The sequence below is a fragment of the Meleagris gallopavo genome, chromosome 26 (genome assembly GCF_905368555.1).
Source record: "Meleagris gallopavo chromosome 26, MGAL_WU_HG_1.1, whole genome shotgun sequence".
Taxonomy (NCBI): domain Eukaryota; kingdom Metazoa; phylum Chordata; class Aves; order Galliformes; family Phasianidae; genus Meleagris; species Meleagris gallopavo.
The window spans coordinates 6,244,908-6,270,327 of NC_139429.1; the positions used below are offsets into that span (position 1 = coordinate 6,244,908).

General features: G+C 43.3%; 1 protein-coding gene across 5 annotated transcripts in view; it reads right to left on the minus strand.

Moving 5' to 3' along the window:
- Positions 1–25,420, minus strand: part of DIXDC1 (DIX domain containing 1) — a 32,911-nt gene that overhangs the window by 5,268 nt on the left and 2,223 nt on the right. For 2 of the 5 annotated variants that reach the window (XM_085209323.1, XM_019622869.3), the window contains 13 exons: positions 17,087–17,216; positions 16,227–16,352; positions 15,422–15,671; positions 13,151–13,258; positions 6,555–6,667; positions 5,304–5,452; positions 3,441–3,530; positions 3,281–3,334; positions 3,069–3,119; positions 1,982–2,086; positions 1,438–1,491; positions 795–899; positions 645–716 (listed from right to left, as the gene is read on the minus strand). In XM_085209323.1, the coding sequence (XP_085065449.1) occupies positions 645–716; positions 795–899; positions 1,438–1,491; positions 1,982–2,086; positions 3,069–3,119; positions 3,281–3,334; positions 3,441–3,530; positions 5,304–5,452; positions 6,555–6,667; positions 13,151–13,258; positions 15,422–15,671; positions 16,227–16,352; positions 17,087–17,216 (1,407 nt within the window). Of the gene's footprint in view, positions 1–644; positions 717–794; positions 900–1,437; positions 1,492–1,981; positions 2,087–3,068; positions 3,120–3,280; positions 3,335–3,440; positions 3,531–5,303; positions 5,453–6,554; positions 6,668–13,150; positions 13,259–15,421; positions 15,672–16,226; positions 16,353–17,086; positions 17,217–22,846; positions 23,102–25,420 lie in introns of those variants that run through there. The other 3 variants (XM_010723773.4, XM_003212759.5, XM_085209324.1) reach the window with 3 other exon arrangements.

The following is a 25,420-nucleotide window of genomic DNA, read 5'->3' on the forward strand; positions in this document are numbered from 1 at the left end:
CAGTTTGCCAACTTCAAAGTGATGAGAGGGGATGAAAAAGATCTATTTACTTTCTAGTAGGTAAATGCATTCACTTAAGGAGTGCTCTGGCCTATAGGACTGCTCCACACAAATGTGGTTTCTCATGTGTGGGTGAAGAAACACAGGCAGATATAGGAAATGCCTTCTCACTGCCACAGAGGACTCTTATAAACTCTAAAGATCACTGTGCAGGTGCTGACAGATACTGGGGCTGGTGTTCTTTCCACCAAAACAGTTACAAGTTCTCAATAGCTGTGTCACCAGGAAGAGGAGGAGAGGAGACGGTAAGTCCTGGCCTAGCTGCTAGCCTGCATTAGAGCTGAAGTTAGAGTCCAGAAGTTAGAAGCCTCTGGCTTCCACTTAATCCTGTGCTCTCCTTATTGTTTCATCCCTTATGATTTTGACACTAGAAGCTATGCCAGAGAGCTCACTGCTGAGAGCTGTGGTAAGATGGATGCTTTGTGGAGTAAGCCTATCTTGCTCAGGGCACAGTCAATTAGACTATATTGAGTTCGGCCTCTCTGGGACGGATATGATTTCTGAAGACGGGCAGCTAGGGAGTGCTAAATGGAAACACTAGTCCAACAGTCTGATGTGTCGACCAATGCTTCTGCTTCCCATACCTCTTCAGCTTCTCTCTTCATGCAGTGAGCTAGCAGGGCCTCTTTGTGCTCCAGCTCCCGCTCCAAATCCACCTGTAAAAGGAACAGAAGAACCAGCACGAAATGAGCCACCAAGGGTAAGTACCAGCTCTTAGGATATCAGCAGCCCACCTGGCTCCACACCTGCTGGTAACTGGCCTCAGAAAGTTGCCTAAGCATTTCATCCAGTTTGGTTTGATGCTGCTGTAAATGTCGATCTTTCTGGCCCAGTTCCTTCTGTAACAAATCAAAGCATGGTAAGGCTCACAATCATCATTATGGCAGGAATATGTACTCTGCCAAGACAAGGCTACTCTACAGCTTGACCTACATAGTCTGTATCCTTTTAGCTAGATGTTAGATCTGAGTATCAAAGCCTTGTTTGAAAAGGTTAGTCATATTATTGTTGCCTGGAGCACCCCTGGCCAGTCAAGGTCCATGACTGAGGCCAGACAACTGGTGCAGAGAAAACAGATTGATGAGGGATCAGTGAGCAGTCAAGTGACAGACTCTAACCTGGCTTCTGCACATTAAACATTCAGCAAGCCAAAAGCAAGACAATGAAAGATCCACTATGAAAATGAGTTTGGGGCAGAACACAAGAATCATCTGATCCCTTCTTCTCATAGCAAACATGCATGGCTTTTGCAACTTATTCACTGCCCACAATGCCATTCCATGAGGTGAATGAGTGCCAGGGAGAGAGCAGTTACATTCACAGGAGAACCACCAGATACCGTCCCCAGCAAAGCCCCCAACAAAGAGATTCCATTACTTTGTATTCTGCCAGTAGCCTGTTTCGCTCTTCAACCTTCCTCTGAAGATCAACCTGCAGAAAAAACAATTAGGTGTGAAGTCTATATTCCTGAAGAGTTAGCGCCAAGCTCTTTATGCCTTGTGCTAATGGGAGGCAGGGTTTGAGGGAGCTAGTCTGCTTTCCAGGGCAGCAAGCTTTTGAACAGGGCACTTCAGGCAGACACCATGTTGGAGCTCCACCTGTCAACATGGTAGTTGCGAATGCAGGGAGCAGTATAAGGAAGGAACAAGGCTACTGAAAACTGAAAACATCATGGGAATCTCCTCATTTCAGCTAAGGCCTTTGAGTGCAGGAAGTGGGGGATGAGGAACGGGGAACTCCACAGCTGGCTAGTAGAGTCTGCAGCTTTTACTGCATAGACCTTTGACTGTTCTTTCACTATCCCATGACCTCAAAAACTATGCTGCAACCACAAACCCCATCCTTTGGCTGCTAGAATTCCCAGGGCTGCCAAGCTCTTTCTTTCTAAAATAATCTCAGAAGCAGCAACATAGTGACTCACATTCTGATTGTGCAACTCTTCCCTGTCCATGTTTGCTCTCAGCAGTTCCTGCTTTAGCTGAAGAACTGAAGCATCCTGTTGAGCCAGCCTCTGCTGTAGAGCATCCTAGGAAAAGACATCGATAGGTAAGTGCAAGAGAAAGGCAGAGACCTTCCCATGGAAAGTGATCTAGATGTGATCTAGACCTTATAGACTAGACTCAAATGTTGTCAAAGGCCTGAGAGAGCGGAAGACATACAGACATCTGCTCCAACAGCCTCTCAGAGCCCTTCTGCCTTGCTCTTGCCCAGTGACGATTTCCCTGCTAATGGTTTAGACATTTGTGACAGAGTGATTGCTTCTTCCTGAAGTTTCTGCTTCAGAAGTTTCCTGACAATTCTCCCTTATGGAAGAAAACAGCAGTGTCTTTGGAGGGTGTTTACAGCAGCCTACAGCTGGTTTCTCCAGCCACACAACTGCAGCAGCCAGAGGGTAGTAAGAGGCCAATGTCAGGGAGGGACACAAGGAAACAAATTCTCAGCACGATCTAATTGTGCAACGAAATCCTCTCTGAAGAGGCCACAGTCCGTACTAATTGTGTAATTTCTAACTTGGTATTACCCAGAAACCGAGAGTTCCACCTTGGATAGGTACTGCTGTCTTCCTTCACAGAAAGCTGATAGGCAGCTCTAAAATACTTCTGCTCAGGAGCAGATTATGAGTGTTCATAACTCTAAAGGGAGAAACTGAGCAAAACAAGCCAAAAAGGTGAAAAATGCTGCAGCTGAAGAGGACAAGGATACCCCCTATGCTGTTTTGCCTCTCATCAAGAGTTTGTTTGGCCAATCCTGCTGTGCCTACCCCAACCCTGAAGATAGAAACAGAACCCAGGACACCTCACTCCTGGGGCCTGTTTCAACTGCAGTCTCTCCCAAAAACCAGAAATAGAGCATAGGATATCCTACCTCCAACTGCCCTAATACAGCTCCTTCCATTCTCTTGTATTCCACAGAACTGTATGGTTGCTGATTGCCCTACTCCTATTCATGGGCTGCAGCAAACTCCAGAGCTTTAGTATTTATATTTGATGAAGTATCCCTTTCCTTACCTTTATCCCCTGTAGGTTTCGAGCTTCTTGTTTGTATTTTAACAGCTCCTTCTGTAAATCCAAAAGAATTTGATTAAATTGCATTTTTTTACCTGTTCAGATTCAACCCAAGTCTGTGTTCTCCTTTTCCCATATGGCAAATCAAATAAGCATCTTCTTAAGCCCCTGCTATTATAGGCATGAAAAAAAAAAAGAAAATCAATTCCTCTAACCTTTAGGTCTTGATTTTCTTCCTCACTCTGGTCCAGACGACTTCGGATTATGATCTGAACACAAAAACCCATGATTATTACTGAGTAAAACACCTGCCTGTGGCAGACCATTACCTAGAGCTGCTCAGTTAGAGAAACCTAAGTACAATAGTGTGCTCACCAGCTGCTCTTCTGGGCAGGCTCCATGTTCACAAAGTTCAAAGGACCCTTCCTGCTCATCCTCAGGTAAAGATCCATTGAGCAGTAAAGCCTGAGAGAATGAAGAAAAAAAAAAAAACAAACAAACTCCTCAGAGGTTTTTAAAAGAAAAACAGGCTAACTACAGACCTGGCTAAGACCGGTCAGACATATCAACAGTTTCTGGAAGCACAGCATTAACTCTTTCAGCAGATCCAAGTAGGCCATGTCTGCAGGAAGATGCCAGAATCTCCACAGTAAACTAAATCCAGCCTGAAGGATGGATAATCCTATACTGTAGAAAGTGTGACTGGCAGGACTGGTTTACTCTAGCTGGTGTTTTTTTACGCTGACCTTTCTGTCTCAAGCTTCTAGGACTCAAAGACATACGGGTACATGCCAGGATGTTGCACCAGTCAATAATTTAAAGTAATGCTTTTTTTTTTTTTTTCCTTTAAATTACTTTTCTATTTTATTTCTATTTCAACTCTATAGTTGCAAACAAAATACCTAATTTGCAGCAATACTCCAGTCCAAAAGACTCAAGGCTGATGGGCCAGAGTGCTGCAACTGCTGCTGAATAGCAAACAGCCAGCAATCTGCATTCAGTTAATGCAAAGGCTCTTTGGGAAACCATTCCCTGAGTGCAACCCAAAGTCTGCCCAGCAGGACACTGAAGCATGAATCACATAGGAACATAAAAAGCTGCCATGGTTTTAGCCCCTTATGGGGCATGCATAGATCAGGTCCCTGGTATCTCAGTCAAACCTTAATGAACTGGCGGCTCTAAAATATTGAAGGGGGGAGGGGGAGGCAGGGAGAATAATCAATTAAATCAATTTCTTGGCTAGAAATATCAGCTGCCTCTTCCTACTCCTAGAAGATAAGGGAGCAGCAGTGCCAGCTGCTCACCCTCACTCCTGAGACGTAGGGCCAGGGATGGAAGAACTGGACATGCCAGTCCTTCCTGTGTTGTCTCTCCCTGCTCCCATTGGGCACATAATGCAACTGGATTTTACCAGTGCATGAGCATATATTTTCTTTTGGAGTCTTTTGTGTCCTGCCCATTGTCCACAGGGAAAGCGCTCTCCCGGCTGCCTATGCTTCTCAGACAATCTCTGCTTTGTTTACTGGCACATAAATATTTACAATTCAAAGCCAGTATGGTTCCCAGCACAAACAGAAAGGAATATTCCTGAGAGAGCTCAGGGTCTTTACCATATGGAACAGGGGCTCTATTCCCCACACAGAATCACACAAACACATTGGGCTGAGGGTCATTTGGTCAGAGGGGGACTGGAACAGGGCAGTGAGAAAAAGGTCCCCAAATAAATGGCCACTGGCTGAAGAGGAGTGTGTTAAACGTTATAGTTCAGCCCAGTTCACTGGAAGACTGATGCAGACCTATGTGACCGTTGATCAGCCTGTGAATCTTGATTGATTTCTCTACATTTCTTGCCTCTCTGCATTACTTCTGATCACAAGTCACAGAAAGACTGCTCCATTCTTGCAGACTGCTAACAAAACCTGATAAGTGCCCTGGTGAAGAATGGGAGTTTTCCCTCAGCTCATGGAAAACACTACTGCATCTTTACCATTCTGCATGGTAACGTATGTGCTTTAAATGGCAATAGCAAATACACAGGTCAGAGACACAGGGAAGAGCCACCATCCCCACTAAACAACTGACTTCCTCACAGTTGCCCCAGGAGACCTCCCTGGGCCAGGACTCTTCCTCAGCTCTCAAGTTCCAGACTCAGCTGCAAGATAATTTACATTCCAGCTATAGCTGATGGAAAGAAAATGAATGTGTATGGAAAAGCTGGCTGGGAAGAATATCTATTACCTGCAAACCTGAAATCATCTTCTTTGCTTCCTCCATTTCCTTTTCCAAATGATCCTGTTGTTCCAATAGCTGCTCCTCCCATGAATTCTCCAAACATGACCCTGGGTTCCCTGCTTGCCATTCAGGCTGGAAGTGAGATTCTGTCTCTTCTGGAAGAAAAAACAACTGAATGTGGCCATTACATAGATAGAAAAGACTTCCACAACACTGTAATTGCCTGCTGTCCATGTCAATCACATACAAACGCATCAAGGAAGTTGCTACAGGTGAGATGTTCTGTCTGTTTCAAGGATTCATTCCTCATTCTCCATGCAAAGAAAACTTTCCTGGATATGCCTGCATCAAAGATGATCAGTATCCTTCCCCTCCATTAACTTTGCTGTACCTGGTGAGGTTCGATGACTACTTAGTAGCTACCTAGTTGACCAAAGATGAAACCAGTCAGCTCAAGCTGCTGTGCATCAGCAGGCACACAGCTGCAGTACCCAACTGAGCAGGCAGCAAGTACATAGAGTGATGCTAAGAATTTAAAGAAGAGTCTGCCACAGCCTGCCAGCAAGCACTGAAGCAGACTATATTGGCTGAGGCAGCAAAGTATTTCCTAGGAGAGCTTCTGCCATTTGCTCTTGGGACAGAAGCTAACCAGAAAGAGCTATTATTAAGCTGCATTCCTGGAAAGGAAAAAAAAAAAAGTCACTTTAAGAACTTCTTTGAAAGCATTTCCTGTACGAAAATTTCAAGTGTAAACTGATCATATCACAGGGCATTTGTGGAAATACAGCAATAACTTCAATGCAAACACCACAATACTTCAACTTTTTTCAAAGAGTCACTCAACCTATGTATAGATGCACTGTAAACACAGACTCCTCCACAAAGTCAAGTTCTGCATCACAGGCTTTACAGGTTCACATGGACTGTGTTTTTAGGAATTTTATTTTTTCTCTCAACACAGCCTAATGATACTGTGATTAAAGCATGTTTATGTGTGATTCTTAAACCTTCTCCACAGCATTCTGTTTTCCAAGTATCGGTTAGCAAGCCCTCACAAATGTTGTCATGTTAATGGCACCACTGTATTGTTAAAAGTTTTTGAGATTTCGCTTTATGTGAAGTTGCCCAGCATCCCATTCTCTGCAGAGAATTCATTCTCTCTCTATATTCATTTCAGTCTCCGGTGAACTTTTCAGTAAACAAATGCAAATAAATCCCAATGAAAGTGCGAGCTGTTAAGCACTATCAGCAAACTACCTGTTTTAGTTTCTGCTTCCTCAGTGTGGATAATCACAAATCCTGCTTTCTCCTCTGACTGGGTTACAGTGGATTCACTCTTTGTGCTATGGACAGGACTGGGTGATGTGAGACTGCAGAGGAAACAGGAAACAGTTATTTCAGTGCACTGATCAACACCACTCTCATCTAAGCTAAAAGCAAATATGCAGGAAATCTTGTTAAGAGAATTTTCTGCATAATAGGCAGGGAAGTCATCAGAAAACTAAAGTAGGCACATAACTCACACAGAGGTAACACCACACTCTACTAAAGGTCTGCTCAGAAGCAATTTATAGCAAGTCTTGCATACTGCAAGCTAAACAAAAAGCCATCTTAGCTTTCTTCATGTCTCATTTCTGGGCTTTAAAAGCATCAATGCAATAAGAAAACAAACTTGAAATTCCAAAGGCAAAATATTTTTAAATGTCAGATACCACTCATCCAGGACATCTTTGGTATAAAGATCTTGAAAGTACCCAAATAGCTTCATTGGAGCCATCTCAGCTGACTGTGAGGTCCAAACACTCAATCTTTTTTCATAAATTCTTCTGAAATGCATCACCCAGACAACATCAAAAGGTAGCTGAAGCTCACTGACCCATTCAGCATACCTCCCAAGTCTCAGGAACTAATCCTTGCAAGTATAAACAGGAGTTAATTTTTCATTTTCCTCAACATAGAAACAAAGCACAGAGAACAAAAGGGAAACAATGTGGAAATAATAGAATAGGTTCAGAAAAATAAGACACTCCAGCAGCTTGCCTTCTGCATCTTCCCAGCACTGTTCCTACATATTCCACAGCTCTCCCAGAATTAGAAAAGCCTTGCAAAATAGATGAAAACTACTTGCTAGCATCTCTGTCTCATCCATTCCCATCCATAGTCCCAGCTTATTTTTCATTTACACTACAGACCTTTAAACAACCTACTTTTAAAGGTCTAAAAAGAGTGGACTTTCACCACATTAAAGGAAGAGATGAAGGCAATTTAATAAGTGAAAAAATAATCACCTTCTAATGGAGATCTCTAACAGTGCCTGTTCTGTCCTGCTCAAACAAGGTGTGTGTAGTTGTTTAAGGGCTCCAGGCCACCTGACTTTGTCCAAGGGGTTTACCTTCAGGAAGACTAAGTGCATTACAGCAGTCCTTAATTAGACATTTTATATAAAACATTTTCAACCATTTGCTTGCTACTGCTTGTCACTGAATGGGTACACAATATAAAATAGTTGTTTGAGAGCCCAGTAAGTATAGCTGGGTTTGCGTTCACAGTAAGGATCATAAGTGGAGCTTTCAAATAGCACAAGCACAAAGCAGGAGCTCAGCTGATCTAACATGTCCAGTATCAGAAAGATATTTTTTTCCTATGAGCCAGAGATCTTCATTTCTCCTTCCCACTGAGACTCTGAATGTGCCATCATTCTGATATGGCCACTAGGAAGCACATTGCTGGTTCTCATCCATGCTAAAGGTGAAAGGATGAGAGAAAAACAGTATTAGCAACTATTGGATGAGAAGGTGGCAAAACTGAGGTATGAGCAGAGAACTAGAAGGAAAAGTGAACAGAACATGCAGGATATGAAAAAAAAAAAAAAAACAAAAAAACAAAAAAACAAGGGGATGCAGAACATGGAAATAATATTCCCCCTCTCCCCAAGTCCACCCCTCTCAGAACTGGATCCACAGCCCAAATGAAATACAAAGGCCCCCAGCTGGGGCAGGGATAGGCTGAACTGTCACTACAGGTCTTCACACCATATAGCATTACAGATAATCACTTAGACATTCCTATGTCCACAGTCCCCATTTTAGGCAGCTTCCTTCTTTTAAGAGGCCAGAGAGTTCACATGGCACCAGAAACAAATTCTAAAACCACGTCAAACAGTGAAAGTGACACTGAAATGTACGCAGGTGCCTGATGAAGCAGTAGCAGAGGTCAGGTAGTCCCATTCGTTATGCCATCAATGAGTTAATGCTGAAAACATTGCTACGCCAAGTCACTTATAGCACAAAATACCCACTTACACGATTTTCTCTTAAAAGTATATCATAATTCATTATCAAAGCATGCAGAAATACACTCTGGGAAATTAAAGCTATTTCAGTTTTATGATGCAAACTGTTCCATTTTATTCCTCTTACCACCTCTTGGATTCTTAACCCACATATCCTTGCTCAGCTGAGTCCCAGAGATGTCAGTGTCTGCACAGCCCAGGCTTCAGGGAAACAGCCCCACTGATAAACTTGAACTCCCACAGTTTTAATAAACACTCCACCCCCGCGGTTTCAAATGACAATGGCAACAATCGCTCACCATTTGACCTGCTTCCCTCCCATGATCCCACTTTAACCTTTCGCCTCACAGAATCCGTTTTCTGGGAAGCCTCAGGATTAGAGCTACAGACATGCCTCGTTCCTTCACATGCTCAGAATTCAGTGCAGAAGATGCCAGCTCCTGTCAAACTACTGGAGAAATATTTGCAAGCCAGACTGCTTCACATTAGCTGAAATATTCACAGCAAAAAAAAAAAAAAAAAACAAAAAAAAACCTCAGGGTCTTTGCAAGAAACCGTCTGATGGCAGATCAGCAGCCCCTGTGCCCGGATTTGATTGTAGAGTCAGGAAATTCTGCTGCCTGGGTTTTGCTTTTGCTGATTTTCCTCCCGGGTTATTTGCTGCATTTTGGTCAGCTGCACACCCAGTTGTTTGCATCACAAGACCGATCTGGATCGCCAGTGGCGTTTCTCATCCCATTCTGCCCTCTTCAGACTCCAAGCACCTGCTGCAGATGCCAGCGAACAGCCAAGAAAAGATGCCCCTGCAGGCAGTGGGTTCCCTGCTCCTCCAGACTCGGATATTGGCTCAGAAGACGGCATGCAGCCCTTCCCAGCCGTGCGCACGGCTCCTTTTCCTCGCTGGTTCCAGCTCCTCTCCCTCCTGCTGTCACACGGCTGTGCGAGGCAGAGCCTTTCTCCGAGATGCCTGCCTCGGGGGGGGAGGGAGGGCTGGTGGAAAGGGAGGGAAGAGGAGGAGGGATGCACGAGGGGCTCGGTGGCCTGGGAATCAGCCTGGTTTTGGTAAAATTTCCATGAATCATTGCTGTTACATATGGTTATTAGATATCTTGTCTCTGGGAATTCTAACATTCAGACTGCGAACTCCCTGAAGGGTTAATGCAGAAATTAGCTGATACGGAGAGGAAGTGCTGCCCTGGGACAGGCTCAGCAGCAGCACAATTATTAGGAGGGGGTGGCTGCTGATACAGACCTCATCTCACTAATACAATGGCTTGTTTCTCAGCTAGTTCACAAAGCTAAGCTTGGAAATTCACAGAATCACAGAATGGCCAGGGTTGGAAGGGACCTCAAGGATCATGAATCTCCAGCCCCCTGTCACATGTAGGGCCACCAACCAAATTCCTCTGTAAGAGAAGAGAAACGAGAATCTAACTTTCACAACAGAACCTGCTGCCAGCAGAAAACATTGTCAGGAGCCAGAGGTCACGTTTTCTTTGGGCACATCACTGACTAGAGCTAGAAGCAAGCAAGGTCATTGTGAGCATCAAGACATCAAAACAAGATACAGAGTTTTGCTGCTGCTGAGCCTTATTTCTAAGGCACCAGGCAGTGACTGGTGCCCTGTAACAGGGCAATATATATATATTCCTGATTTCATAAGACTTGGTATAAATAGATCCCTCCCTGCTTGGCAGTTCCTCCTGCAATTCAGCAGGCAACCTGTGTGTTTGTAATTGCTGTGCCTCTGGTGAATGGCATTGGATGAGCCCCAGCCTGCTTTCTCCTTGCTCACACACAAGTTCTGTAGCTGGCAGTACTGAAGGCTACAGTGAAAAGTTTTCCTGTCCGGCAGCTTGGATCTATTCCTCAGCTGGGGTCTTGCATAAAAAACAACAACAACAACAACCACCACCAAAAACCACACAACCTGCTCTGTCAGCAGCCCTCAAAGCTACAGTCTTGCCCTTTGGCGACAGAGAGACCCCAGCACTCACATCTCTCTCCCAGCCAGTCTCCTAGCTGATAAACACAGCACAGATTTTGACCCTCATCTCTGAGGTAACAAAAATCCACATGATAGCCAGGAAATATTGGTATTCTCTAGATACTGTGATTAAAATTTAATAACATATTGCAGCATATTCCCAGTTTTAATTAAAATTGTTTTAGCCCCAGCTTGATCCAATCTCTGATCATTTCCTGATGAGCTGCCAGTAGCTCTCTGTGCATCCCATAGCACAGGATTAAGCAGAACTGTAGGATAAGAAAAATACTGGGCAGCCTGCAAAGGCTCAGGCCCCCCTTCTGCTCCTTATGCACAGATAAATGAGCACAGACTGATCACTGAGAACAATTTTGGGTAGTTTCAAGATTTTAAACTCCAGATAAGCAGCTCCTATTAATGAAATGAGCCAACACAAAGAGTGTTTTCTGTGCTTTTTTTTCCTTTATTTCTTCCCAAGCATCACATAGTGTTTCCAGAATTAGACCACTCTAAAGCTTTGCCAAACACATCAGCCCTCACTATTTTGACCCCAGGCCTCTATCCACCCACATCAGCTCACATTTACAATGCCTACAAGATGCACTATGCTCCACAGTGTAGAGATGTGCTGTTTTTTCTCCTGAAAACAAAACAGTTTTAAAAGTTCCAAACAGAAACAGACTAAAAAAATGCAAGAATTCTCACTAAAATAGCTAGACAGTTCATTTCAGATTTTCATCTGCATGGCACAATATTTTCTGAATCCGCAGTAAATTTTGGAAGTCAGTGATATCATAGAGGCTCTCACCATGTTATGCCCTATCAGCAACAATGTCACCATTACCATATGGCAAAAGAACTCTTGGCACTGCAGGGAAAAAGCAAAGCAATGTAGGATGCGTACACAGAGTTTCACTGAACAGCAAAATACAGCCACAAACAGCTGTTGTCCAATAACACCTGTCTGACAGGACAGGAGTAAAATATGGCGTGTAAATAGGACATGTAAAATATGGCTATCTTAAAATGAACAGTAGCATAGTTCAGTCACTATCCTACTGAGATAGCAGTTCAAGAGTTAACACCAAAGTCCTGTGCCATTAACCATGAAATGCTGTGTCCTGGACCAGACTTTTTTTTAATCTCCCCCTGGAACAACAACTTTTCTCCTGACACTCTCTACTGACATCACGTAGAGGCACTGGCTCACAAGGAGTTTCCACACCCATATGTTTAAAGCAGACCTCACATTAACACACAACAAATTTTGAGTACAAATGGTTGTGTTGTTTTTGGGTTTCTTTTTTCTTTTTCTTTCCTTCTCCTCTGTTGGACAAGTGATCCTAATGCTCAGGTATTTAGAGGCCTCTTTATAGTATGGAGCTGAGAAATCCTGTGTCCTGAGAAACTATCAATGGCAATCAGCCCTAAGAAAATGAACCTCCTCACACCTGCACAAAAAGGGCAAATGAGAGCCCAGCTGAGACACTCTCAGGGAGCAGCCCTGGCAAGACAGAGAAGCAACGAAATTGAGTTGGGGCTTACAGAGGGAACAGGAAAGTCTGAATCAAAGAGCTGCAACTGTGCCCACACAGCTCTTAGTTTGCTCCAGAAGAGCTTAAATGGAGCAAAGCATTGTACCCAGAGGGAAACCTAATATGTTCAGTCAGTATGCAAGCTAGTTTTTTGTTATCTGGGGAAAAAGAGAAAGGCTGTCCTTTACTAGGAATCTACCCACAGTAAATCAGCTCCCCCACCATAATACAGTTTTTCTTTTGCTGTCTACACTGTCTCTCCTATATCCATGAAAATAAACGTAGACACACGTTCTCCCTTCCCCCTCCCTGCTGAAGTAAATGGGGGCAGAGTTCTGAGTTATTCCCCAAAGCAAAGAGGAGTGAGAAGAGCTTGTAGGGCACCAGTGTGTGTGTTGTGACTGGCACGCACTGCCCAGGTTCACAGCTGCAAGTTATACCACCTCATACTGGAAATGTGTTACATGATGCCATTTTAACCAATCCTGGCTTCTGCAGACTATTTTTTAGAAAGCCTTCCACTTCCCCCAGTTTGGCCCTGCTTAACTTGTGCAGTGAAGAAACTGAAGGCTGTTTATAGCACAGAACACATACGTCTCAAGATCCAAGTTCTACTTTAAAGAGCAAAGCCAACTCCAATGGAACTCATAGTGAACTCTGACTTTTGAGGCATCAAAGCAGTATGCAGGAGATTTTTTCAGCCAAATAATTAAGTGTTGCATTTTAGATTGAAAGTGAAAGCCTGGAGGATGGAAGGGTAATAGAGATAACTGTAAATCTAGAAACAATTGAAGCTGCTGATGAGGACATGATGGCAATGAAGACAGCTGCGGATCTCCCAGGGACTGCATTAAAGACTGGTATGTTTCTCTAACTGCTGTTCAAATCCACATGCCCCTCACTTCTATTTCAACAGGTAACAAAGTTTGCTTGGTTTAAACTCCTTTCCTCCATATTTTTTCCATCACAGTAACAAAGGGCATTTTAGGCAGCACCTGACAAATGAATGTGACAGGTCATGACTTGGCATGTTCTTTACCTGGAGGACTGGGACTCCAAGGGGATGTTATGCTGCCCTTCATACTGCTGCACCAGTGCGCGAACACTCCAGTAGGGGGTTTCAATCTCCTCATCCATACTGCTGTTTCTGGAATTAACAATCACAGAATGAGTGATGCCTTATCTAGTAGGGGGCAGAAATTCTTTTGGTCTCCAAGAAGGAAGGGAAGAAAGCTAAAGGCAGGAAGGAGAGAACAGCTAGAAAACTTCCTACTAAAACAGCTTTCTTACGGGGAGCTCTACTTCATTGTCTTGGTGAGAGGGAAACGAAGGCAAACAGAACCCCCCCTTTTAAACTCACAGAATCATAGTATCATTAGGATTTAGAAGTGGGTTTTTAGAGTTAAGGTAGTATGGTTAGGTTGAGGTTGGACTTGATGATCTTGAAAGTCTTTTCCAACCTGAGCAGTTCTCTGATTCTGTAATTAGGGTTGAAGATGATCTAGTCCAACCACCCACCTACCACCAACACCCGTGGGTCCTCTCCCTCCACACAGCCTTCCAGCCACTCTGCCCCAAGCCTGCAGTGACCAATCACCAGCTGGATGTAACTCCATTCACCACCAGTCTCTGGGCCCAGCCATCCAACCAATCTTTACCCAGCAAAGAGTGCACCTGTCCAGGCCATGGGCTACGGCTTCTCCAGGAGAATACTGTGGGAGGCAGTGTCAAAGGCTTTGCTGAATTCTGGTAGACTACATCTACAGCCCTTCCCTCATCCACCAGGTTGGTCACCTGGTCACAGAAGGAGATGAGTTTGGTCAGGCAGGATCTGCCTTTCATGAACCCATACTGGGTGGGTGTGATCTCCAGGTTGTCCTGCACATGCCTTGAGACTGCAATCAAGATGATCCAGATGATCCTTGCATAAGCTTTCCTGGAACCACGGTCAGACTGACAGGCCTCTAGTTCCCCAGATCCTCCTTATGACCCTTATAGATGGGCATCCCATTAGTAAGACTCCAGTCATCTGGGACCTCTCCAGGTGGCCAGGACTGCTAATAGATGATGGAATACAGCTTGGCAACCAATCTGCCAGCTCCCTCAGCACCCCTAAGTGGATCCCACCTGGCGCCAAGAACGTCTGACAGTCCAAGTGGAATAGCAGGTCTCTAAATGTTTCTACCTGAATTCTGGTGGGGTTTGTTCTGCTCTCCACCCCAGACATTCAGGTCAGATAACTGGTCTGAATATTAAAGACTGATATAAAAAGAAGGCAATGCATTCATCCTTAATTCTGTGACTAGAGAACAAGAAAAGCTCTGTAAAGGCAAGGAAAAGAGCAGAATTTGCAAACAGAATAAAGACTGTTTTTCTCTGATGAACTCCTGACCCAATATCTTTGCAAGATAAATCTTTAACATTTAATAAAAGATAATTAAAAAAAAAAAAAACAAACACCAAACAAACTCCAATTTGAACATCATTTTCACACTGCTTCATGGGTACATCCTTAAGCCAGTATAACATGAGCAAATGACCTTCAGCTGTGTAAATGAAACTCTCAAAAGACAGCCATCTGGCCTCCATTTAAATGTCAGTACTATTATAATCCACATTGCACCTTTTGCAAGTGTTAAATGTGCTTTCAGAATTACGCATTCCTTCCGTACATGGATAATTTCCCCTCATTATCTCCAGAACTCCTCCATTTCCATGGTAGGATGCATAATCTGATTAACAACACACAACACTGCATCTGCCGACACAGCAGTGAGTGGAACATTGGAGAGATCAGCAACATCGAATGCAGAATGAACGTGTACTACAGGACCAAAACCACAGTTCTGGCAACAACTACTCACAGACTTGTAAACAACATCTGTAGATAAAACGTTAGTTTTGTTTCATTTGAAATGGAAACTTCTGCAAGAAGAAAGCACAAGGATGGCACTGTTTTCAGCTTGAACTGGGGAAGATGTGGCAGCAGAAGTTCCTCTGTCTTGGCCATAAAGACATGTTCTTTTTCAGTGAACACAGGTTCAGCAGTTGTTTTGCTGTAAAATTCAAAAAAGACTTGGGATACCTGTAATTTTCATTATGAGGCATCCAGGCTAGATCAGCAATCCCCTCTGTTAGGCCGCCAACAATTCAGGTGTTAGTGAGACAGCAGTGGTTTGTCTCTTGTTCACACAATATAAAGAGCTGCCTTATGTCAGGAATTGTCAGGATAAAGAGGCATCTATTTTGAAATGAACTGTGTCCACTGCTAACACAGTCTGACCACACATAAATAGGAAAAATTCATTACCTCTGTCTGTGCCAGAAGACATCCCGGCCAGACTGCAGTACATCTTGGCGAACATCTGCCAGAGCAGCCACTGCCCCTTGGGCCACTGCAGCAGCTGAGCGGGGCCTGTGACTGCCAAACGATGCTGCTGAGCTCTTCCCCATCATGCCAGCAGGGCTGTGATTCACGGCTCTTCCAGAGCCTGGTTTGAAATGAGCAGCTAAGGCGAGGATCAGCCTCATGATAGATTTTAAATTACCATCGACAATATCTACAAAATACAAATAAAGCCAAGGACAGTAATATTAATCTGATGTCACCAGAGCTGCATCTGACCAACAAGCATGAATGTAATTGAGTGAGATCACACCAGTAACAAGGGACTGCACAAGAGAAACTGCGTTATAGCACTGATGCTTAGCTCTACTTGTCTTGTTCAGAGCAAACTGACTGCCACCTACTGATTACATGTTTCAATGCTTTGAGCAGACGAGCCTTCCTCCCCCTGTGGCCATTTCCAACTAACAGTCCTGCGGGTTAAATGACAGAATATTATAATTTCTGAAAGCCTTAAAATAATATTACAGGCACTGGAAGCATGAAGGCTGGTTATTTGCTTTGGTGTCTGAAAAACAGAACCAGCAGAAAAAAAAAAGCAGCAGAAAAAAAAAAAAGAGATTGTCACCTCTTTATCACTCTGTTACTAAACTACAGGGGAAAAAACCCTCCCCCACAAATCAACATATTGTCTGTTTCACATGAAACAAAAGTAGAACTAGGCCTTCAACACTTAGAATCATTTGTGGCAACTGCCAGGGACTCATACCTTTTGCTGATGTCTGATGCATACGAATCTTTTTTGATGCCACGAACTGTAAGACTTGCTCCACGTTTTCCCTCATCTCCTGGTGGCTGGTAGGGTTGACCTGAACACCATTCAGCTTCTCACCAGCTAAAGAAGCAAAAAATTTTATTACAGAGAATAGTATTTAGTGTCACTTCAAGTACTGATAATAGGTGTGGGGGCTGATTTTATGTCTTGTCAGGGACTGCAAGAAGACCTGCTTGTCCTGCTTTTTCCTTGTACTAGGAATAGCTAGGTTGGAAGCAGACTTTACAATATATTGTCAGCAAAGAAGCATTTTTAAGTGTACTTCCTTATTCCATGATTATTCCTGAGCCACTGTGACCTTATGAGTGGAAATATTACACTGTTTTGCAGAGAGACAGACAGAATTATCTCTCAAATCTGATTCTTCTCTCACTACTTATAAATATCAGAATCTCAGCAAGCAGATCACTCTTCCAACAATGCCATACACTAACACCATTTCTTTATAAGATAAATCCTTCTATAACTCCATTCCAGCCTTGTGGGAGTTACTGGGTCCTGGAGAGGATTCCACATGTCTGTCACATGATACCTGAGAGACCACATACATAGTTCAGAAGGTCTGCAATTTGGCTGTGTTGCAGCTGTCTGCTAACACATATGGCCTTTAATGGAATTGTCTTTATGATTTGCTTTATGATTATTTTCTTTCCAAGTAACCCCTCCCCCCCCAAACTCCACTGCCATCATTAGCACTCTTCAGTTGCCCAACAGATGTCAGAGCCAAGGCCAGCCCATTTTACTGGAGATCTAAAACTGCAAGATGAAAAATAGTGCCATATGGCATTACTGACCTACAATCTCGATAAGTGAGGCAAGGATGACTCCATCTCTGAGATCTTGTCTCAGGTCTTGGACTGGCTTTATTGTTGGCTTCTTCTTCAGCTGGGAATTTACCCAGGCCACATATGCCTGTAGCTGTTGCTGAAAATGGAAAACAAAACATTTGCACATCATTGCCATTTCAGAGGGGAGTTGCACAGTTGTTACTTTTCTGTCTTTTGACTTTGAGAACAAATGGTCTGAACCCCAAAGCCTGCTGAGCATGGCCCTGACATCACGGCACACTGTGGTGCAGCTCGCTCCATGGCAGGACAGGAGGAGGAAGCAGACAGCACAACAGTGCCAGAACTGATTTGCTCATTGCATTTCATGGCCCCACTCATGACTGCATTTTTTCCAAGGTATCTATAAAGTAGAAAACCCACAGTGCAGAAGCAAGAAAAATCTGTGATATTTCCTGTTAAACTCTACTATCTACCAAAATAAACAACGAGGATGGATTTTCTGGAAAATAAAACAGCTTTCCCCTGTAGCACACCCTGTAGCATGGATCACTCATGGGAGCACGCACCACTCAGCAGGGAAGGGGTACCCTGTTGTACAGCTTCTCCCCCAGCTCCAGTGCCATAGGGCTGCATCAGCATTTCTAGAAGACCCAGTTTCTGTCTGCATAAAGCCCTGTACTCCAGCAAACTGGCTTGCCACAGTACTTAACATCTGCAAGATGTGACAGCAAAAAGCACTGCCTTTCCAGTGGGTCACACTGGTGCTGCTTCATTCAGCTGTGAGCGTTGCCAGCAGGGGAAGAAAATCAAGGTTCAGGTGAGTGTGAGAAGTACAGGGACAGCAACCTGCAGGTCCTCAATGCCTTCCCTTCCACCCCACCCCTACAGCGCTTCCAACAGGGGCTCTGGTGACTGAAATCCCTTTGGGCTGGGCTGTTGTAGCACACAGAGGGTAAACAAACTGATCCATTTATGGGATTACATCCTGTTTCACTAAGCTTCCCATTATTCTGCCCATGCAGCAGGTTTTAAGACTTCATTCCGTATTATCACAGCAATGTCAGAGTTTATGCTTTTACAACCCATCAAAGTCACAATCTGATCTTGGCTTCACTTGTAATTATCCTGACATAGGAAATCCAACATTAACCACACCATGGTTCAGTCTGCAGGCTCAGAAAGGTGCCTGGACCTCCATGAGGCTGTTGCTGCTTACTCAGCGGAGATGGAGAGTGGGATAGAGAATGCGAGCTTCAGGGATTGCTGCTGGATTTTGGAAAGAAAGAAAGCAGAACTGGAAAAGTTGGTGCACCCTTGCTGGAGCAGACATGGCCTTATCACATGGACTGAGTCTGAAAGCTTTTCTTCCACTGTAATGGCAACAGTGCACATCAGTTTTGCCTGCCCTGTTTCAGAGGTTTTTTTTCTACTTGATGGGGACTGTGAAGAATCAACAATTGCTAACTTCTCAACTTCTCTCTCCTGTACAAGTGAATGATTCTGTGTCGATTTCCAGAACAGCGATGATCATTCTTGCCAGCCTGCAAGAAGCTGCTCTGCATCTTGCAACAGTATTTTAACTGGTGCTGGATCTCAGTGCCCCTAATCTCACAACAGTCTGATTCCAGAGCTAGAGAGAGCACAATCCTTCTATTACTCGTATTCAATAAAGTTTTATTCAAGCAAATACCAGTAGAAATAAGGTAGGCTTGTTTACAGTAACACAACATTATTATAGAATTATCCAGATTCAATACTAAAGACCTACTGAATAGGATTGCATGAAAATCCTGAAGTCTGTGTAATTTGGGGAAGTAATCTCCTTCTAATAACTGGGCTGACTGCCTTGCTGTCATTTTTCAAATCATTTTACAAAGTTCTGAACTGGAATGTTATCTCATATTAATTCCACAAAGGCAAAATCCCTTCTTGCCTATAGAAAGCTTGCAATTTTACACTGGAGTTTATTTGACTCTTCCATTCAAATACTTTTTCCAGTCAATGGAAAAAAAAAAAAGACTTTATTTTCTCTCATTCCTCATGCATTCATAAGAAAGCATTTTGGCAATCTTTTAGTCTTCATGTCTTCAAAGCACAAGAATTAAAATGTTATCATTGGAACAAAAAGAAAATCACTGGTATATTTACACTTTTAACAGTGCTGCTAAAAGGAGGATTCGAAGGCAATTGAAGATGGATGTTACCACCACAAGGGAGAGAATTTCATAGCAGTAGCTGCTATAGCACTGAAGGTTGACATTTCATTAGCAGACTTACAGTACATATTTTTTCCACTAAAGCATAAGATTTTCCTATGTAAGCTCAGATGGTTGGAGTGATCAGTATTTCCTGATTTTATATCCAAAAACTAAAGAGCTAGTGACTACCAAGAGTCCTAAATTGTTGCAAAGCAAAAATACCCCAGGTATCATCTTCCAGCGCATACAAACAAAAAACAAGACTTGCTACACTCTATTTTGCCAGGAGAACAGCAGCTCCAGACAATTCACCTCAAACAACTCCTGGCTGACAGCTATATCCAAGAGCAATCAGAGAGGGAAGAGCAATGGTTCATCCTAGCTTGTCCCTTTCTTTTCCCTGAGTAACTCTTCGCTCAGCCATTTGCCACCAAGGAGATTTCTGCTACTTCTCTACATGCTAGTCTGAACTTTTCACCTAAATCCTGGACTTAATGGAGAAGACACTAAGATCAAGTCCTTCACCAACATTTTTTTCAAAAACAGGATTTTCAAAGGAAAAACAAAGCAGCCTAAGGTTTGCTATACAGAGCAGAGGTTATCAGGATTGTGGTGAACTTAAGCTTAATCCTATTTATATTAACAGAGCTTTGTGTTCCAAAAAAAGGCCAGGTTTCCTTGCATTCTGCAACTGGAAGAGTAACTCCTACCTGCAGGAACTTGGAGCCCAGACTGCTTCAGCTCCTACAGTGATCATTGCAGAGCGCTTGCATCTAAATGACTCTGGAAGCCCTAACAGACTTTTCACGGTGGAAGAGAATTTGAAAGCTTGGTACTAGGGGCCACCTGCAGTTGTAAGGAGTTCAACAACTGCAGGTACTTCTGTTAGCAAATTACAGGTTCTTTAGCAAACATACTTTGCAGTGCAGGATTTCATTTTATACCATTTTACTAGCCACACTCTGAAGAAAGGTCTCAGACCTCCTCCTTATTGGAAAGCGTACTGCTGAGATCAGGAGCTACTTTGTGCTTTCTCTCCACAGCCCATGATATGGTGTCTTCAGGGTCAGCACTTCATCTCATGCTCTGTGAGCCCTTACAGATAATTACAACTAAGAGCCATTAACTAATATTTTCCAACGGTAGAAGAAAAGCAGCAGCTCTATTGCAAATCTCCTGCCAGTTCTAGATCTCTTTGCTGTTCTCATTTAAGCAGTGCAATTCACCACCTGCTGCTTAGGGCTCATGTTTCTTTCAACTATGCATCAGCCCAGTCTGCCCTACAGTGAATACAGGTAGATCATGGTGCTTTGATATGCTGCTCTGTCCTTTACCTTCAGTGCCATCTACATGGCTCTGTACCATGTTAAATTTTCACGTCCTTTGAGATTAGGGAATTGCACATATTTCTTGGTAAAGTCATTCTGTAGTTGGTAGATGCTTTCAACAGGCCTGACATCCTTGCTGTCACGTTAGACTCCCAACTTCTATAAGAGAAGTCATCTTTTCTATACACACATAGTTGATGAATATGAATCTATTCTTCTTGGATTTAGGGACTCTGTCTGGAAGAATAATGCTTCTTGTAATCTTCGTTCTGTTTTTTTTCTTTATAGCCTAACACCAGCTCTAACAAGGTCAAAAATAATAGCCCTCGTACTATAAGGATGGTCTCGGTATGAAAGGCATTTAATGTCCTGTCTGTTTAGAGCATTGAACCAAAAGTCTGCAACAACAGAGTTCAAAGGACAGACTAATTGCATCAGGATGTAATTTTAAGGCCTTGTATAATTTCTAAGCTTTCTGACATTATTACCTTGATTAAATGAGCTCTGTAATTTGCCACCCAGTGCCCCTCAAGTTTGAGGTTTCTTTTGCTTTTGCTTGGGATACCTTTGTAGAAGCAGACTATAAAAACTTATAAGCAAAGAAAACAATGTTTCTCACTGCTCTCAAAACCAGCAGAAGATGCCTTTTTTTTTTTTCTCTTGAAAATCATTGCTTAAGTATGACACTTGTGTGTGTTAATCTCCTCTGCACAGATTTGTAAAGTACATCCTTGTATTCCAAGGTATCTAGTCACCAAGAGTCACCTGGGTCAAAAGGATGCTCTATCAAAAGAACAGCAGGCCTGTGTTAGCAAGGCAATTCCTGCAATATCTACGTTCATTGTGTGAAATGAAGTCTGACAGGAGAGTGAAGGTCAGTTTTTATGGGGGGGAGAAGGAATTTTTTCCACAGCTGAGCAGCTAAGGGTAAAAGCAGATGCTCTGAGTGGGGCTAGCACTGAACATAAAAATATTCTTTGCTCTCATGAGTATACAGATTACGATTAGTTTACACCAGGGAAACACAGCTGCTCTTGAGAACAGGAAGCCTCCATAACTTAAACTAAAGCAATACGTTACTAGCTAAAAGCAAGTCTGAGATACTCTGTGGAAGAGGGGATGGAATATTTATACAATCAAGCAGAGCAATCAGAGGACACTTGTGGCTGGCATGAAGCTGTGAGGCTCACATTTCATACTCAGTTTGATTTCTCCTTGATGACCGGTGGTGTTAAGCCCAGGAGGGATGTGCGTTTTCTGTAAAGAATGGAGCATGGGAGCAGAACAGACAGGTGGTGTCTGAGCCATGAAGGGGTGAAGAACCAGGAAGCACAAGCAAAACATGAAATAATAAAACACACCAAGAGACCATCCCTGCCACCATGTGAGAATGGACATAGCAGCCACTGTTTGGTTTCATCATGAGCCCTCACAATATTCCTTCCTCCTCAGTTTACTGGCAGGTAATGGTGTTCCAGCATGGTCTGCACAATGAGTGCAGCCAGGCAGCAGCTGCCCAGGCATTCTGTCCTGAGTGCACACAGAGTCTGACCTAACCAACTTCTTGTGCTCCCTGAACAGGAAAGCCAATGGCAACCTGCCCTCCCCATGCAGTCACAGGATTCCCATCTCTGCAATTTCTTGGTAGTTTTCACTCCTTATGATTTATCTGTCTCCCCAGTACTACAATAATAAAAAAATAAAGAGCACTTTAAAAACCGTGTTTTCCAGAGTCAGGTCAATTTCTGTCCTTCTGAAATTCAACCTACAGAAGATGATGGGAAACAAAAAGACACCATGCTCTTTGTCAGCTTCTCCCAAAAGCTGTTTACAGGCTTTCTAACAGCCGTCAGATTCAGAGACCTCACATACTCAAGAAAGGAATCCATTCCATAAAATAAGCCATTCTCCATAACTCACTGCAATTTATATTATTTTCTTGTACAAATGTAAAAGCTCTACAAAATAAAATCTCCAAGATAAAATCATCAGCTGTAATCCAGCCACAAACTTTTCAGTACTACTACTGGTTTGCAGTCCCCCTGTGGAGCTGCCCCATATTGCCTTCTGTTAGTAAACAACTCTCCCTGTTCCCTGGCCGCAAAATCTTGCTCATTTTTCTCTTTTTCTTCTCCACAAAGGACTGGGAGACACTGCAGTTCCTAAGAGATGCTGCAGAAAAGCACACTGCCTCACCCTGGAAAAGTCCGCGTGGGATTTGGGGGCATGCATTTATTTACCTCCGTGAAGCCCTCCTGCAGAATATCCAGTAAATTCCCCCTGGCCAAGCAGGCAAGCATTCTCCAAGAGCCCACTGAGGGGTGAGGGTCTCAGAAGGCGTACGGCAGATCCTCCAGCTCTGGGCACAGCCTCTTCCTCCTCCTCCCAAAGACAAAGAGTTGGAGCTCATGAGGAACCGCATTCATATCCCATATGTGCAGCCTGTTAGTGCACGCAGATAGTTGAGCCAAAGTCAAGGCTTGCACTGGGCATGCTCACGAGAGAGCTGCTGGGAGAGCAGCGGAGAGATGTCATACGGTTCCCATAGAAACGCCTCAGCTTACAAGATGCAGCCCAAGCACTGAGTTGGGGAAACATCTGAAACCTATTTCCAGCAGTCGTACTCACATGAAAACTGCTGCGGAAAAGAGGTTTTCAAACCCACCAAACACAGCCAGCCCTGTCCGGCATGGGGGCAGGGAGCGAGTCAGCAAATAGCAGATGTCTTGCTTAGCTAGAGAGAGGAAAGACTGTAAGAGCTGGCCAGCTTAAACTTTCAGCAATTGCTTCACAGCCTTGAAGAAATGGCACCATTTTTAGCAACCCTGTGGAGACAGGAAGCTGCAGATGAGGCCACAATGCAGCAAATAACATTTGCACAGTGCTGGACTCCACTCTAGCTGCTGTGGCAATGAAGATGAAAGAAGAAATAAGGACAAAAACTTTAAATTAGAATTAAATACAACCACCAGCAAAGTTTCTAAATCAACAGTAACTACATTCATTCCAGGAAAAAAATGCATCAAATATCTTCAGGCAATCTCCCAAACTTCATCTCAGCTTACAAGAAGTGCCCTGAAAAAAGAAGGAAAATATGGAGAACCCCTCCTGCCAGGGGCTGTCTGCCAGTCCTGCTGGGCAGCACAGCAAGCACTGCCGAGCAACACACCACGCCTTCAGGGTTCTGAATACCTGGCTAACCATATCTAAGGGGAAAAACAAACATGTTTTCCTGCCTAAGTATTGAAGGCTCTGGAAGAAAAAGCCATTGCATAATTTTACCATTCTAGAGTTTTCTCTGTCAGATATGGAAGATGTAGGTAAAATACAGAAAAATGAGCAACAGCTAATTTCTTTATACAACTAAGACAAGTAATTAAAAAACAAGTCACTCGCCACTCGTGACATGAGTTTTAGTTATATTCCGTTTGCCTTTCCTATTTACTTTCCCAAATTCAGTAGGAACTGAGACTTTTGTTTTCTTTAATTCCTATGTCACATCTGTTAAGCAAACTATACAGTACCGTGAATCTTTGCATAAAATCTTGCAAGGAGGCAATGCTGGTGGTTAGCACTTTGATCCAATTTGCTCTTGAGACTCAAAATGACTCATAACGCCATTAACTAGATGACAGGAAATATTTCTCCCCATTTATACAGTGCAGACAAGTAGGTTGTGTCTTGCAATTTCAATTACATTTCATAGAAAACCTAAGTGAACGGATTCTCCATCAGCAGGTGACTCCATTTGAAAAACAAAACTAATTTTGAGCCTTTTCTGTGAACTTTATAATAATCTCAAAGAAAGTTATATTTATTAACTGTTTTTCAATGCTACACAGTAAACATACATCCATGGAAGACATTTACAGGTAAGAATACTGAGGTCATCCCTTCCCTCTATTCCTTCAATTTCTGGAAGTAAACACACACACATACACACACACACACAAATCCAGATAAACTGCAGAAGTACTACAGTGAAACCAAGTGTACTTTGGTTTTATGGAGAGGTGACAGATGGCTGCGAGGTGTTCTCTGACTGTGTTTGGAATTGGTTTTATGAATTTGATAGCAGATTAAGAATTATGTGCTCACAATCCCTACAAGCTCTAGATACACTTGTCCTTTGAAGAGGAGATAAGCCACAGGCAGACAGTCCCCCATCACAGACTTTATACTGGAGACATGACCCAAATTTTCAGGATTTCAAAATGGGATAAAGAGATAATCTGTGAAAACAGCAGAGAAACAAAAAGCATAAAAATAATTTAATGTGTAAAAGGTATTGTTTAAATCATAATAAGCTGATAAACTGCAAAAAGAGTTCACTGATTATGTACCTTGGTGGCATTCAGTGGAAATGACTTAAGAAACAACATTTTTTGTTATCCTGGTAAGCATTTCTCTCACCCCTACTCCCCATTCTCCCATTTCTTGGCACAAAAAAAAGGACTTAAAGCTAGATGTGTCACTCATAGTATGGTATGCCATCCCTGAGAAATGCAAAAGATCATCAGCTGAACATATTGGGGGAACTGTGAAGAATTTCATTTGGATTGGAGACAATGCTCAGGTCGGACACCCTCCCCTGCCTTCCTTTTTGGATCAACAAAAGCTGGGACTGAAATCTGAAATTCAGGTGATCGCTTTCAATCTCATATCCCTACCAAGGAGCTTCCACCCACTAGAACGTGGCAGCGGGTGGTGTTCTCCTTACTCATGGCAGGTCCAGGGACAGACCTGCTCACAGCGTGCTGTCCATCAGAGATTTTGTCATCCGAAGATTTGTTTCTACATGGGGATCCTTATCT